This window comes from Rhincodon typus, chromosome 18 (assembly GCF_021869965.1).
Source record: "Rhincodon typus isolate 14 chromosome 18, sRhiTyp1.1, whole genome shotgun sequence".
NCBI classification, from domain to species: Eukaryota; Metazoa; Chordata; class Chondrichthyes; order Orectolobiformes; family Rhincodontidae; genus Rhincodon; species Rhincodon typus.
In genome coordinates, this window is record NC_063349.1 from 32,551,903 (window position 1) to 32,568,509 (window position 16,607).

The 16,607-nt window shown below is 38.9% G+C and overlaps 1 protein-coding gene across 1 annotated transcript in view; it reads left to right on the forward strand.

Moving 5' to 3' along the window:
- cftr (CF transmembrane conductance regulator) overlaps window positions 1-16,607 on the forward strand; it is a 113,209-nt gene that overhangs the window by 62,744 nt on the left and 33,858 nt on the right. Inside the window, exons 13-16 of the mRNA XM_020525436.2 lie at window positions 4,518-4,604; window positions 7,327-8,074; window positions 10,766-10,894; window positions 16,189-16,226. Coding sequence (XP_020381025.1) covers window positions 4,518-4,604; window positions 7,327-8,074; window positions 10,766-10,894; window positions 16,189-16,226 — 1,002 coding nt within the window. The remainder of the gene's footprint in view (window positions 1-4,517; window positions 4,605-7,326; window positions 8,075-10,765; window positions 10,895-16,188; window positions 16,227-16,607) is intronic.

Genomic DNA, 16,607 nt, shown 5'->3' on the forward strand with positions numbered 1-16,607 from the left:
AGATAACTTTGGAAAATAGGGTTAAGGAAAATCCAAAGGGATTCTGCAAATACATTAAGGACAAAAGGGTAATTAGGGAGAGAAGAGGGCCCCTTAAAGATCAGCAAAGCCACCTATGTGTCGAACTGCAGGAGATGGGGGAAATGCTAAACGAGTATTTGCATCAGTGTTTACTGTGGAGAAGGATATGGAAGATAGAGAATATGAGGGAAATAAACAGCAACATCTTTAAAAAGTGTCCATATTACAGAGGAGGAAGTGCTGGATGTCTTAAAATGCATAAAAGTGGATAAATCCCCAGCACCTGATCAGATGTAGCCGAGAGTGCTGTGGGAAGCTAGGGAAGTGATTGCTGGGTCCCTTGCTGAGATATTAGTATCATCGATAGCCACAGACGAGGTGCCGGAAGACTGGAGGTTGGCTAACATGGTGCCACTATTTAAGAAAAGTTGTAAGAAAAAGTCAAGGAACTATAGACCGGTGAGCCTGACATCAGTGGTGGACAAGTTGTTGGAGGGAATCCTGAGGGATAGGATTTACATGTATTTGGAAAGGCAAGGATTGATTAGGGATAGTTAACATGGCTTTGTGTGTGAGAAATCATGTCTCACTAACTTGATTGAGTTTTTGAAGAAGTAATAAAGAGGATTGATGAGGGTAGAGTGGTGGACCTGATCTATATGGACTTCAGTAAGGCGCTCAACAAGATTGCTCATGGTAGACTGGTTAGCAAGGTCAGATCACATGGAGTACAGGGAGAACCAGCTATTTGGATACAGAACTGGCTCGAAGGCAGAAGATATAGGGTGGTGGTGGAGGGTTGTTTTTCAGACTAGAGGCCTGTGACCAGCGGTATGCCACAAGGATCAATGCTGGTTCCATTGCATTTCATCATTTATATAAATGATTTGGATGTGAACGTAGGAGGTATGGTTAGTAAGTTTGCAGATGACAACAAAATTGGAGGAGTAGTGGACAACAAAGAAGGTTACTTCAGAGTACAATGGGATCTTGATCAGGTGGGCCAATGGGCCAAAAAGTGGCAGATGGTGTTTAATTTAGATAAATGTGAGGTGCTGCATTTTGGAAAGGCAAATCAGGGCAGGATTTATACACTTAGTGGTAAGGTCCTGGACAGTGTCACTGAATAAAGAGACTTTGGAGTGCAGATACATAATTCCTTGAAAATAGAGTCACAGATAGGATAGTGAAGAAAGTGTTTGGTATGCTTGCCTTTATTAGTCAGTCCATCGAGTATAGGAGTTGGGAGGTCATGTTGCAGCTGTACAGGACATTTGGTTAGGCCACTATTGGAATACTGCGTGCAATTCTGGTCTCTCCGTCATAGGAAGGATGTTGTGAAACTTGAAAGGGTTCAGAAATGATTTAAAAGGATGTTTTGCCAGGGTTGGAGGGTTTGAGCTATAGGGAGAGGCTGAATATTTTCCCTGCAATATCAGAGGCTGAGGGGTGACATTATAGAGGTATATAAAATTATGAGGGGCATGGAGAGGGTAAATAGACAAGGTCTTTTCTCTGGGGTGAGGGAGTCCAAAACGAGAAGGCAATGCTTTAAGGTGAGAGTGGAAAGATTTAAAAGGGACCTAAGGGGCAACTTTTTCACACAGAGGGTGATGTGTGTATGGAATGTGCTGCCATAGGAAGTGGTGGTGACTGGTTTAGTTACAATATTTAAAAGGCATCTGAATGAGTCTATGAATAGGAAGGGTTGAGAGTGATATGAGCAAAATGCCCATATTTAGGATATCCAGTTGGCATGGACGAGTTGGAATTCGGGATCTGTTTCAGTGCTCTATATCTCTACGACTCTATGACTCCTGACTAAGAGTAAGACCAACATTACTGAAGTCAATAATTAATGCTATTATTGCAAATTCAAAAGCCATGTAACAAAAATGCCTCTGTACAATTTAACGTCAAGTTTGTGTAATTGGCACAGTGCTTAAATTAATAGATGTGACTGAATGACATTTTTGGATGGTGTTTAGCAACATAATGCAAAAAAGTTATGAGCTAAACTCTGTTTAGTACCTATGTGCTGGAAGATCATTTTAGATTTCAGAAACCAGGAATGTGTACCCCAAACTAATTTAAATTATTAATAACAATATGTTGTTGTAATTTTTAATATTCTGGCACTGTTACCTTTGGGGTAAATAAAGGAGCAGCATTAGACTTCAGTTCAGCAAATCCTGGCATGCAGGTCAGAAAGTTCATTTTATTCAAGCAGTGCCCCAATCTCACAACACATTGTCTTTTATAAATAGTACTGGTAGTAGGTTTCTTAGTTAATACCATAGATATCAATAACACGTGTCTTCATGCTGTTTTTGTTTGGGTTCCAATGTAAGCTCCCAAAAAAATGCACAAGAGTAAAACAGATTAAGCTGCATGTGGACTGCACAATATTTTGACTAAACGGTATGCTTAAAAAACCTAAAATTCATTGTACATTACAGAAGAGAGCTGTCCAAATGGTTTTATTTGTTTTTACTGCTCTAAGTTCGCTACAATCATTTTCTCAAAACAGAAAAGTCATAAACTACTTTATTCATTGCTGATGTAAGTTGCTACTCATTAACTTTTATGGGGTGGTGAATTATACAAAGGACACCATCTTATTTGTTATATGGCCTGCTCTGCTGCTGATTTGTACGTTTCTATATATTTAAAATATACTGAGTCATTTACTGAAAACATATAAAGAGTGTTTCTCTAACATGAGAACTTAATGAATTGCAGATGAGCTCCTTTGGCTGAAAATGTCAATTTCAGTGTGACTGCCTCCTATACAATGAGATCAAAATGTTAACCTCAATATGACTTCTTACTTGGTAGAACAGAGGAAGTAACTCTTGATCAGCTGTTATTCTAGCTGGTCGTGGAAAATATTGAATGAGGTTAAATACAGGACATTGACTCCAATCTTTAATGTGTCAAATCAATTTCTGGATTATTTGGAGAGTGCTGCATTTCTCATTAAAGAATACTTTATTAGCAAAACTCAAGGTATCAAGATTTTCCATTTGGGGCCATGAAGTTAAGGAAACTTTACCTGAACAAGTAGAAATGTGCTTCAAGCTTTTAAAAGCATGCAGTTGTTGCTTTGCTTGATTTTAAAAGAGAAAATTGTGATTAAAATGAATGAATTCACAGAATTAGTTGTTAAAGCACAACCAACTTGTTACCAATTTACCAGTGAACTGTTTGTTTGACAGTATTTATGGCCAAAAGAATTTTTCTCATATTCAAGCTAAGCTGTCCTTTGGTTTGAGGACAAAGTCCACTCAGGGTTATGAATTTCTGCCACAGGTACTCACGTGACTGAACACACCAATTTCTCAACTTGCAGAGCTTTGGGCATGTGAATCATCAGAAGAAATAGTGGGATTCGGATTGCAGAATGAGCTTCCTTTTCATTCCTTCTCCCACCACTCTACCTTATCTTTAAAATGTTTGGACTCAAGTGCAGCTCGATAGACATGTTGCTGCCATTTTGAATAAGTGGTAGAAAGCTCCTCCCAGTCATTAGTGTCAATGGGGCCATGCTTCAAGGGGAGCTTCACAGTGTCTATGCAGCATCTTATTGTCCTCTATTGGAACACTGGCCATTTGAGAATTGAGAAAACAGGAGGTGGTGGTGAAGACAGACAAGTTGTAGTCACATCATCATGAAGCAATTGCAGGATTATGATGAAGTTTGTTGGATACCAAACTCTCTGGAGAACTTTCCACAAAGCCTCATGATTGAATCAAATTCTTTCATCTGATCAATGAATGTAATGAAAATTTTCTTGTGTTTCCTTAATATTTCTCGCGGATTTACAGAGCGACAAAAACCATGTCGGAGGATAGCCTGGAAGGTCTAAAATCAAATGTGTGTCTGGCAGGATTTTCTCAGCTACAAGAAGTAGATAATTCAGGAGAACATGGATCAGAATTTTCCCTGCTTATGGATAAAAGGAAAATACTTGATTGTTTTCACCTCATTACTCGTTCCTTGAAGATAGTTACCATTGTCGCATTCTTGAAGTTAGGGGATGGGGTTAGAGTTAGTGTCTTGATGTGAGCATAGGCCTACTAGCTTTGCTGGCCTCAGCTTGAGTATTATTAGGGGTGCAGACATTTTTGTTTTTCATCAGTTTAATTGCGTCTTGCAGCTGTCCTGTTGATAGTGTCCACCCACAGATTCTACCACGGGGTATGGTGCAATGGCCTGGATAGTATCAACTGCCTTGGTGGATTCACAGCTCAGGAGTTATCAAAACTATTCTTTCCAGTGCTAATAGATGGAAATTGCAATCCTTATGAAAACAGATACCATCCTGCAAGTGAAGGCAGTTTTTATTATTTGACCTTGGTCTACAGATGGCCCTAGTGGCTTCAAAGCTTTATATATCATAACAGTCAGTATACTGTTGGATTTCTCAAGCTTTGTCTTCTCACCACTATCATTATTGACTAATCTATCTATTCCAATTTCTTTCTGCCTACAGAGCTCTATATAAAGATGCTGATCTGTATCTACTGGATTCACCTTTCAGTCACCTTGACGTAACTACAGAAAAGAACATATTTGAAAGGTATCTTGCAGAAACTATTCAAGATACAGAAGTTCTCTATAAATATATTTAATATTCCCAATTGTTTCATACACACACAATATCAATAAATTGAATTATAATTCAGAGAGATGCATAGTAACTGTATTCAATTACATAAGGAATGAAATGCAGTAGTATTAATGAAATATGAATCCCTTTGACAATAGCCAACGTTACAAAATTGCGGTGAAAGTATATGGCCAGTTCATGGGATTAGGTATTCCAATTGGAACAGTAAATGACAACTTTGTTTGTGAATGGCACATATTAATACAACTCTGCTACATAACCAGCATCTTATTGTTAAACTAAATATTTTGTTTACTTCATTCAAATCTGTTCATAATGCATTTAATTGAAAACAATAAATTTCTTATCAAAAGCAGTTCCTTGGATTTTCCCGAAACATTTAAACTGGCCACACAAAATCTCCGTAAAGAAGAAAGTGGTGGACTTTAGTAATGAGATTACAATAGTTGGGGATTGTCTCAGATGGAGTTTTAGCTCCATTAGCCAAACATAGTACCACAGTTTGATAAGTCTTTAAGATTTACTTAACTGAAGACTTATTGCTTTACTAATTCAACAAGGATGAGCTCGAATGTTGTTTTTGAATGTTTTTAGATTGAGTAATTTCCACTTCAATTGGATTCCCTTAAATTATTTGCAGATTTTGTCATTTCATCTTCAAATAGCCTGTTTTTACACCCAAACCTGTACCAGGGAATTGCAGTTTTATATGTATATATGACAGCTAATATTATTTAAATAATGATTCCATGAGCAAATTAAAATTGGTGGGTATGATGTTCTGGGTAGCACAGAGACTGGCTGGAAGGTGATCCAGGCTGGGGACTAAACATCCAAAGATATGCGTCCTATTGGTAGTTCAGGCAGATGGGTGGAGGTGGTGGCATTGCCTTGTTAGAAAGAAATCAAATTAAATTGATAGCATGACGTGATGTAGAGTTGGAAGGCATCGAATTTATGTGGATAGAGTTGAAGAGCCGCAAAGGAGAAAGGTCCTAATGGGAGTTATGTAGAGGCCTCCGAGCAGTAGTCAGGATGTGGGACAGAGAATAAATCAGTAGATAGAAAAAACATGGAAGAAAGGCACTATTGCAATAACCATGCGGATTTCAATATATAGGTGGACTGGGAGAATCAGGTTGGTAGTGGATCCCAAGTAAAGGAATTTGAGGCAAGTCTACTAGAGGGCTTTTTCAGAGCAGCCCGAGTTATAGCCCACTAAGATGAAGGAACCCCTGGGGGACAGTGACCATAATATGATAGAATTCACCCTGCAGTCAGAGAGGGAGAAGCTGGAATGAGATGTAAAGGTATTATAGTTGAATAAAAGTAATTCCAAACACATGAGAGAGAATTTGGTCAGAGTTGATTGGAAGAGGATTCCCAGCAGAAAAGATGTTGGAGCAGCAATGGCAGGAGTTTCTAGAGGTAATTCAGGAGGCACACCAGAAATTCATCCCAAGGAAGAAGAAACATACTAAGAGGATGACAAGGCAATCATGGCTGATAAGGGAGGTCAGGGATTGCATATTAGAAAATAGTTTTCAAAAGCAAAAGAAAAAGCACATAATGTGGTGAATATTAATGGGAAACTAGAGGATTGGGAAACTTTTAAAAGCCTGCAGAACCAAAAAAGCAATTAGGGAGGAGAAGATGAAAGATAAGGGTAAGCTAGCTAGTAATATAAAAGAAGATAACAAGAGTTCTTTTGGATATATAAAGGTAAGAGAGGGACAAGAGTAGACACTGGACCACTGGAAAATGAAGCTGGAGAAGTAGCAATGGGGAACAGAGAAATAGCAGAGGAATTGTATAGGTACTTTGCATCAGTCTTCTTGGTGGGAGACACCACTAGCATACCAGAACTTCAAGAGAGTTGAGGGCAGAGGTGACTGTAATGGCCATCACTAAAAAGGTGCTGGGGAAGATGAAGGGTCTGAAGGTGATAAATCACCCAGATCAATTGGACTCACCCTAAAGTTCTGAAGGAAATAGCTGAAGAGATTATTGGGGCATTGGTGATGATCTTTCAGGTATCACTGATGTTAGGAAGGGTCCCAGAAGACTGGAAAATATCCAATTTTTAAGAAGTGAGGAAGAAGACCGGAAATTACAGGCAGTGTGCAGGGTTTAGCACTGAGACGAGGAGGAATTTCTTCAGCCAAAGGGTGGTGAATCTGTGGAACTCATTGCCGCAGAAGGCTGTAGAGGCCAAGTCATTGAATCTATTTAAGACAGAAATAGTTCTTGATTAGTAAGAGGATCCAGAGTTGCATGGAGAAGGCAGGAGATTGAGATTGAGATTGAGAAACATACCAGACATGATCGAATAGTGGAGTAAACTCGATGGGCCTAATTCTGTTCCTATATCTTAAGGTCATTGGAGCAAAAAACTTGAAAAAACATAGTCAATGTAAGATTCTTGGCTATCTAACATTTATTAAGTATATATCAACTTTTAAACTGCACCCTTGATCAAAAGATATCCAATCCACTCATTTCATGTCCACATGCATCAAGAAATCCTCATAGCATAAGTTACAACATAAAGATTTAATTATGCATAATTATGTACATTTCAATCAATGTCTCAAGAGGTACATGAATCCATTCTAATTGCTATGATGTAAAAGGAGCAGATCATAATGGCTGTGGTTTGTTTTTGTAATAGTTGTCTTTGTAAACTGATGGTTAACAAAATTCGGATCCTGGTGACTTCAAAGCTGGAACATTTGAAGAAAGCCGATAAAATTCTGCTCTTACACGAAGGACGCTGCTATTTCTACGGAACCTTTTCTGAACTTCAGGGGGAGAAGCCTGACTTCAGTTCCCAGCTGCTGGGTTCTGAGGGTTTCGATAGCTTTAGCGCTGAAAGAAGAAACTCAATTCTCACCGAAACCCTTCGTCGGTGCTCCGTGTCCTCAGGTGACGGGGCAGGTTTGGGAAGCTTCAACGAAACTCGAAAAGCATCATTTAAGCAGCCACCAACAGAATTCAGCGAAAAAAGGAAATCTTCGCTGATAATCAATCCAATAACGTCGAACAAAAAATTTTCCCTCATACAAACAGCTATGCCACACGCACAGGCAAATGGTATAGAAGATGCCATAAGTGAGCCAAATGAAAGGCATTTTTCCCTCATTCCAGAAAATGAACTAGGAGAACCCACACAACCCCGGAGTAATATATTCAAAAGTGAGGTTCCCTTTCAGGCACATAGGCGACAATCTGTGCTGGCACTCATGACAAACTCTTCAACGTCTCCCAACAAGATTCATGCACGACGCAACACTGTACGCAAAATGTCCATGGTTTCTCAAGCCAATTATGCATCTTCTGAGATAGATATTTACTCAAGGCGCTTGTCTGAAGATGGAAGTTTTGAAATTAGTGAAGAAATAAATGAAGAGGATTTGAAGGTATGTTAAAGCATTCTAACACTAAAAGTTATGATTTGACAACTTCCTAGCAGAAAAAATTGAGGCTATCAATAAACTTCCAAATTACAACTTTTTTTAAAAGTAGAAAGCAACATAAATAAACCAAAATCCTAAGGTTTCTGAGTAGATTTGTAGCTTGGGTTGTGGATGTTGTGGTTGGTTCGCTCACCGAGCTGGTTCGTTGCTCCGCAGACATTTCATTACCCTGCTGGGTAACATCATCAGTGCAGCCTCCGATGAAGCGCTCTTGTGTTTTCTCACCTGTTACTTAAACCCTGGTGTCCATTGAGCAGGATTACCTCACTTCCAGTTTTCCTTTGCAGTGGAGTATATATAGGGTCTAGCTCTATGTGTTCATTGATGGCCTTCTTAGTGGAGAACCAGGCCTTTAGGAATCCCCATGCTTCCCTCTGTTTGCCTGTCCTCAGATCTTGGTGTTGTCCCAATCAAACTGGTGGTCCCCCTTACCCATGTGGATGGAGATGAGTGAGTATTGGTCGTGTCTTTTTGTTGCTAGTTGGTGTTCGTGTACTCTTGCAGCTAATTTTCTTCCTGCCTGTTTGTCGCAGTCTTTGCAAGGAATTTTGTATATAATGTTGGTTCTGCCCATAGTGGGTAACGGGTCTTTGGTTTGGGTGAGCAGTTGGCGCAGGGTTGATGTGGGTTTGTGTGCTACTCTGATGGCCAATGGTTGTAGGAGTCTTGTGGTCAGTTCAAATGTGTTCTTGATGTAAGGTAGTATGATGAGTGTGTTAGGGCGTGCAGTATGTTCCTGTTGTTGTTCATGTGATAGACATCGTCAGATCCAGTTGTTTGGGTATCCATTGTCCTTGAATACCTGGTGGGATCCGGGTTGCTGTAGTGTGTTGTTGCTTGTTTAAAAAGTGTTTTTACCCAACTTCGTTTGTGGGTGTTAGGGCGGTTACTGTTGAAATTCAGCACTTGGTCAGTGTGTGTGGCTTTCCTGTGTACCTTCATCAGGAATTCCCCGTTGGTCCTGCGTTCCACCATGACGTCCAGGAATGGGAGCTGTTTGTTCTTTTCCTCTTTCCCAGTGAATTTGATTCTGGTGAATTTGATCCTGATGAGAATGTTGTTTATTAGTTCCTGTGTCTCTTCTAGTTTGGTCTGTTTAATGATGATGAAGATGTTGTCCACGTATTGGATCCATAGTTTGGGTTGGATTTGCGGGAGGGCCATGCTTTCAAGCCTCTGCATCACCGGTCCTGCTAATAGTCCGGAGATAGGTGATCCCATGGGTGTCCCATTGATCTGTTCATAGATTTAGCCGTTAAAGGTAAAGTGGGTCATAAGGCATAGGCCTAGTTTATAATATCAGTAACCTCTACAAATTGGCTGCATGAAGAGTTAATACATTTTTATATTAATTCATAGAATTGAGCATTTATTACCCATCCCTAAATCCCCTTGAGAAGATGGTGGTGGGTCACTTCTTTGAATACGAACAAGTGGCTAGTGCATGATACTTATTTGACAATGTAGAAGCATGTCAAATGCTGAGGTTGTGATTTCAAGCCCCACCAAAAGCAGTTTTAAAGGTCGTGGGGCACAATGAGCGTGTCCCTACCTCTATAGCAGAAGTCTATCAATTCCCATCCCATTAAACGCCATACACTCCAGAGGTGTGTTATAACATGCCTAAGCAGGTTGATTAAAGTAGCTGTGGTGGCTTGCTCATTTTAATTTCTCCAACTGCTGTCATGGGATTTAAATGCATGGCTCTGGATTATTAATTTGTATACTAATCCAGTAACATAACTTCTACACTACTGTAATAGTACTGTATCGACTTGATGAATCAGTTTGAAAAGGGGTGGACATATCAGGAAAACATTTACAATGATTCCCATCCAAAGATATTTGCTAAAGTCTATACTTAAAAGAGCTGCATATTAACCTTTTGCAGTTCATGCACTAGGTCACCCAGATCTCTCTACATCTTAGAGCTCTGTAATTGTTCACCATCTAAATTATATTCCTTTTTCTTATTTTTCCTGATGAAATGAAAAATTTCCATTTTTCCCACATTTTACTTCATTTTCCAATATTTACCCACTCATGTAACCTATCTATAACCTTTTACACCTTCCTTATATTTTTGTCACAACTTACTTTTCTACCTATCTTTGTGCCTTCAGAAAATTTAACAAACATACCTTTGAGACTATAAATGGTGAAATATTGAGGTTCCAGAGCAGGTCACAGCAACACATCACTCATTATACCTTGTCAACCAGAAAATAACCCCTTCTTACCTATTCACTATCTTCAGTAAGCTAACCAATTACATACCTATGCCAAATGTTGTTGGGAAATAGTTCTAATTTGTTCTTTAAATAATCCTTTAATCACCAATTAGTTGTGTAACAAAAATATATCAAAGCTTTAAGAACTGGGAAGGCCACTACAAATCTAACAAGTATTTTGTTATGGAACTTTCAAAAGTGGTGTCAGCTGAGTCCAAAGATGCTTCAATGATTAAATAGCTTTGTGGCACACAACTTACTAGAAGCAAGTATGCAGAGAATGAAGAATGAGAGAATGAAGCATGGACTCAAAAAGTGTAATTTGCCAAAACTGAACAATTCAGTTTTTATTACCTAAAGTAGTATTTATTTGTTATTTGAGAATTTCTCTGCTTTGCTTTAGGAATGCTTTGTTGATGAAGAGGAAATCCGCAATGTTACAACCACATGGAGCACTTATCTCAGATATGTTACAATTAATCGCAACTTGATATTTGTCCTCATCCTTTGCCTTGTTATATTTTTAGCAGAGGTAAGATAATAAGTATAAATACATTAGAAATAATGAATTATCCATCTCTTCAAAAGCCTTTCCTGATTGACCACTTCCCTTGCCTGATCAATACCCCTAATGTTGATTAATTGCCTTTCCCTGCCCCTCCCAGACCAACACCCATTCCCAGTGTAGACTGCTGTGTGAGTATGCTGGACAGAGATATGCTTGCTGCTCAAGTAAAGGAACAGTTGATAATCATGCTGGTCCTCAGTGCAGAGAACAGTGATATCAGAAACATACAGTGGAGCTTAAAGATTAAAACATGGATGGAAACTTGAAGTGTGGATTCCTCAAGAGTTTCTATCCGACCTGCTCCCTGTGGGTTGATTCCGTAAAAGTTCTACCCCTTTTATTTCAAAGCAGCGTAAATCTCAATTGAGTCTCATCTTATCAAATTCAGGAATAACCTAGCCATTGCATTGACGCTTACGCACAAAATGTTTTGAATAATTGTTTCCACCAGCATTTGGACATTAAGATTTTGTTCATAAGCCATTAATAGGAATAACATTTTAATGCACATTGAACGTTGCTTATGAATAGAAATTAAGCAAAGCAATGAGCCATTCAGCTCACCAGGTTTATGATAGTGGTTATGACCCACATAAATCTCCTGCCACCTTCATCTTAATTCATCAAGGTATCTTTCTATTCATTCTTCCCTCATGTACTTACTAGCTTTACCTTAATTGTATCTATGCTGTAAGATGAGGTACTCATAATTCACAGAAAAGGAAGCCTGACAATTTTTTCACAGGATAAGAATAACAGTCACTGGCCTAGGGATAGTAAGAACTGCCGATGCTGGAGTCTGAGATAACAAGGTGTGGAGCTAGAGGAACACAGCAGGCCAGACAGCATCAGAGGAGCAGGAAAGCTGACATTTCGGGTCGGGACCCTTCTTCAGAAATGGGGGAGGGGAAGGGGGCTCTGAAATAAATAGAGAGGGGAGCGCGGTGATAGCAGGTGGATAGTGGAGTGGATAGGTGGGAGAGAAGACGGACAGGTCAAGGAGGCGGGGACGAGAGGGGGTGCTGATCTTGGGATGAGGTCGGGGGTGGGGAGATTTTGAAGCTAGTAAAGTCCACATTGAGACAATTTGGTTGTAGGCTTCCAAGGCAGAATATGAGATGCTGTTCCTCCAGTTTCTGGGTGGCCGTAGTAATAATGCTCTTTTATGTAATAATGCCAGAATATTTTTGTTCCAAACAGCAATTGCTTGTTTCCCCTCATTGGTCAGGCGGAGGAAGAGAGGAAACAGCACTGAATCACAATTCACGCACAATTCCAGACAGGCAGAACATGCAAGAGACACTCAAAAACGCATATAGAACCATATGGAGTTTTACAGCTGCACTTGAAATATTCCTTCTATTATATAAAAGCCACTTGTCAGCCACAGACAAATCTGGGAAAAAAATATGTTTGTGCAATTTTGAAAAATCCCTGTCCTGTTTCATAATTAATTTGATCTTTAGCTATTGCCTATTCCCCATGTAGTATCTTAAAAGAAAAACAAAAATATAGGTAAAGCGAGTTTTAGGTTACAGGATTTGAAAACTCAAGGATCTGACAAAGTGACCTACATCTTTCATGTGTGATTCTATTGCTAATTTTGCTGGTGCATGGATCATATTTATTCTTAAAATTGTCATCAACTAGGTTGTGATTCATTGGACTTGAAGAAACCTGTCAACTAAAATCAAATTATTCGTGGTTATTCATTACTTGTTACTTATGGGACCAGGCTGTGTATAAATAATCTGTGGCATTTTCGTACATATAAAACAGTTTCTCGACTGGAAAGTATACTGTTGGTTGGAAACTGCTTTGGGATGATATAAGGACCACAGTCCTCATTAACTGTTCTCAGTGGAAATGTTTCATGCATGCTGGCAGTAGAATCAGAACAAAACCAACTGGTATTTATATAGCATTTTTAACATAGTATATTGTCCAAAAATACTTCACAGGAGGTACTATCAAACATCATTTGACACCAAACAACATGAAAATGTTTTAGAACAATTGACCAGAAGGGCACACATACATGCATGACAATTTAGAGTGGCTACTTTTGGTGTTGTTTTAGATTCCATTTAGAATGAAGTCTCTGAGACCAAGCATTCATCTCTATCCCACTAACCAGGCTGGGAGGGTAAAGTTAAAATCATTCCACAGGAAACTAATTGTGTAGTCTCAGAAGCTGAATGCAGGAGTCTGAATGGGCTAAATTGGGTATCTTAAACCTATTGCTGCACTGTAGCAAAATATAACATTTTTAGTACAGCTAAATTCTACAATCCAATCTGGCCTTTTATGAATATTATATTGTTCCACAAAGTCTTCCATTCTCCTATTGCCAGGAATATCTTGGAGTGATTTAGGTACGGACCCCAATTTTTCTGGAGGAGCCATATTGACAGAAGGTAATGAGCAAAATATCGTCTTTTGCCAATACCTCATTAATTAAAGAAAATTATTAATTGCTGAAAATGTACATTATATTGGTAATCATGCCCATGCATATTACAATTTAGGAATGTAAACTTAATTTCTTTTTGCTACTTGGGCTTATGAAACAAATAAACCTTTCTGAGATAACACAATGTGGAGCTGGAGAAACACAGCAGACCAGGCAGCATCAGAGGAGCAGGAAAGTTGACGTTTCGGGTCGGAACCCTTCAAGAAGCTCCTCTGATGCTGCCTGGCCTGCTGTGTTCCTTTAGCTCCATACTCTGTTATCTCTGACTCCAGCATCTGCAGTTCTTATTATCTCTAAATAATCCTTTCTGGATGTAATTCTTCATATCTTGCATTCTCAGAGAACAGTGAAATATTGCATCTCAGTTACGTGTAGCTAATAAGTTGCATAAAGGAAATACTGTATGCTGGCACCACTGAAAAAAAAACTTCCTGATAATCAATAAAAGTAGACTGCAAAAGAAAACTTAAATTATTTTCCTAATATAACATGACAAGAATCTGTGCTAACGCAATGCCAGTAAATTGAGTATAATGCATTTAATTCTGCTAAGACCTAAAATGAGGCTGAGAATAAAAGTAATTGTTTTACAAAGCTTGTTGACAATAGATCATGTTCACAGTCTTACGAGTTAGATCAGTTGAACTGATAAGTTGGAACAAGAACACAGTTAGAATTGTCATCATTCAATTTTGTGCATGGGGCCACTGTTGGCATTATTTGGAAGCAACAGCATAACACCAGTACAAAGTACTAATGTTATCTAAACTGTTCTTCCTTGCTGTTCCTCTTGAACATCATTAAGAACAATAGGAAGTGAAGGGATGAAATTTATCTGTTGTTTGCTGCACTTATATAATAAGTACCACTTTAAAAAGTTTGAAATTTTGTCTTGTTCTTTGCTTCAAGAGTGTACACTGATTAAGGCTTGAATTTGGCCATTGGCTTATTTCTGTAATGCAGCCGTTAAATATGAAGCCACTTTGTACTTGATGCCAAAAAGCAAAGTGATTCCAAAATCCAATCAAAGAGCTGAAGGTTTGACAGAAATTGAGACTTTTTAGCAGTTGATACAACTGAATGGCTTGCTAGGCAATTTCTGAGGCTAGTTAAGAGTCCTCCTCACTCCTGTGAGTCTGGAATCTCACGTAGGCCAGATAAGGACAGTAGTTTTCATTCCCTAACAGACATGAGCGCACCTGAAGGGATTTTAAGACAATCATTTCAAAGTCATCATTAAACTAATAATTCCAGATTTTTTTTATTGAAATCAAATTCCACTATCTGCCACGATGGGATTTGAATCCAACTCCTCCAAGCATTGCCTAGATTACCAGTCCAACCACAATATCAATAAACTATTGCTTCACCTGAGGCATTGACCATCTCTAAGAGGGGAGAATGTAACCATTGTCCCTTGTCATTTAATGGCATTATCATCATGGAAGTATCCACTGTTAGCATACTGGGGGTTACTATTGACCAACAACCATGCTGGACTAGAAATGTAAGTATTGTGCTTACAAGAACAGGTCAGAGGCCAGAAATCTGTGATGAGTAACTCACCTCCTGACATTGCAAAGTCAGTCCACCATTGACAAGGCACAAGTCAGGACTCTGAAGGAATACTCCTCATTTGCCTGGATGAGTGCAAATCCAAAAATGCTTCAGAAAACATGACATCATCCAGGACAGTGCAGCCTACTTGACTGGCACAGAATCCACAAGCATTCACTTCCTCTACCGCTGAAACTCAGTAACAGCACTGTGTACCATCTACAAGATACATTGTAGATAATTCATCAAGGCTCCTTAGGCAGCACCTTCCAAACTCATAACTGCTACCATCTAGAAAGACAAGAGCAGTAAGTATATGGGAACATGACCACCTGCAAGTTCTTCTTTGAAACTACTCACCATTCTGAATTGGAAATATATCACTGTACCTTCAGTGTTGCTGTCAAAATCCTGTAACTTCCACCCAAGGGCATTGCGGCCCTTTATGGACTGCATTGGTTTAAAAAGGCAACTCACCTTCACCTTCTCAAAGGCAAAAAGACATGAGCAACAAATGCTGTCCCAGCAAATGATGCCCAAATCCCAAAAGTGGTTAGAAAAATATGTTCTCAAACTTCATCAGAGAGGTAACACTTACACAGACATGTGAAAGATTACAGCAGTGTCATACTGTTTACCTTGCTGGCAGAAGCTCTTAATAAGTCTCAGAATACTTAGAATGCACTATTGGAAGAGAAGCAGGTGGGGATGGGGGTTGTGTTCATGCCTTTTGTGGTTATGGGGGCTATCTAAAGAATTCTGAGTGGAGTAGTCCACCACACTGTCAATGGCAACAAATTTCTTCAAGTCGTCCTCAACAGACATTAAATCCATAACTTGCATCTTCAAGAATGTTTACAACAGTTTTAATATCTAAAATATGGGTCCCATGAACCTTGCATTAGAACCAACAATTGCATATTTTGATACAAGCCATTCAACTGCTAAACTGATATATCTTGACATTTGAACTATTAGTGCAGTGTATATTAGTTTCAGCCCTGATTTCTGCAATTATTTTATATCTTACAATTGGTAATACATGTTTCCCCTATATTATGAATGATCAGAGGTCCATTTTTACTAATAATTGCTAATTCCCATAAACAATGCAAAACACATATTCCATGGAGGTAAAAGATCTTGTGATTTACTAAGAAAGGATTTTGTGTTCTCTGATATAATATAATGACGTTTTAATGTCACCATTTTTCTTGTTTGTCTAAAGGTGGCTGCTTCTTTGGTTGGACTTTGGATAGTTACTGGGTAAGTAGAAATGAAGCCTGAAATTCGGGGCACATAATCTTACCAATGCATTGTTTGGTGACTGCATGTTAACAGGACATGACTCAGACACAATATCGACCAAACTACTTAAGAAAGATCGATAAGACAAGTCCTTTTCCAGGTTTATTGGCTAGCATAATAGCATGTATTGTCATAAACTCCCTCCTCAAGACATTTTTTAATATTTTACTTGTGCTACTAGTAATCATTATTGCAAACCTCTGCCTGAAAAGACAGCAGTTTGTCAAGTCATTCACTTCAAATTGCATTCCAGGAATGTGCCAGTATCGGCTCTGATCTTAAGAAATTTAAATGAAATAAACATTTTACACATTGCTGTTGTTCATAGTTCTCTTCAGT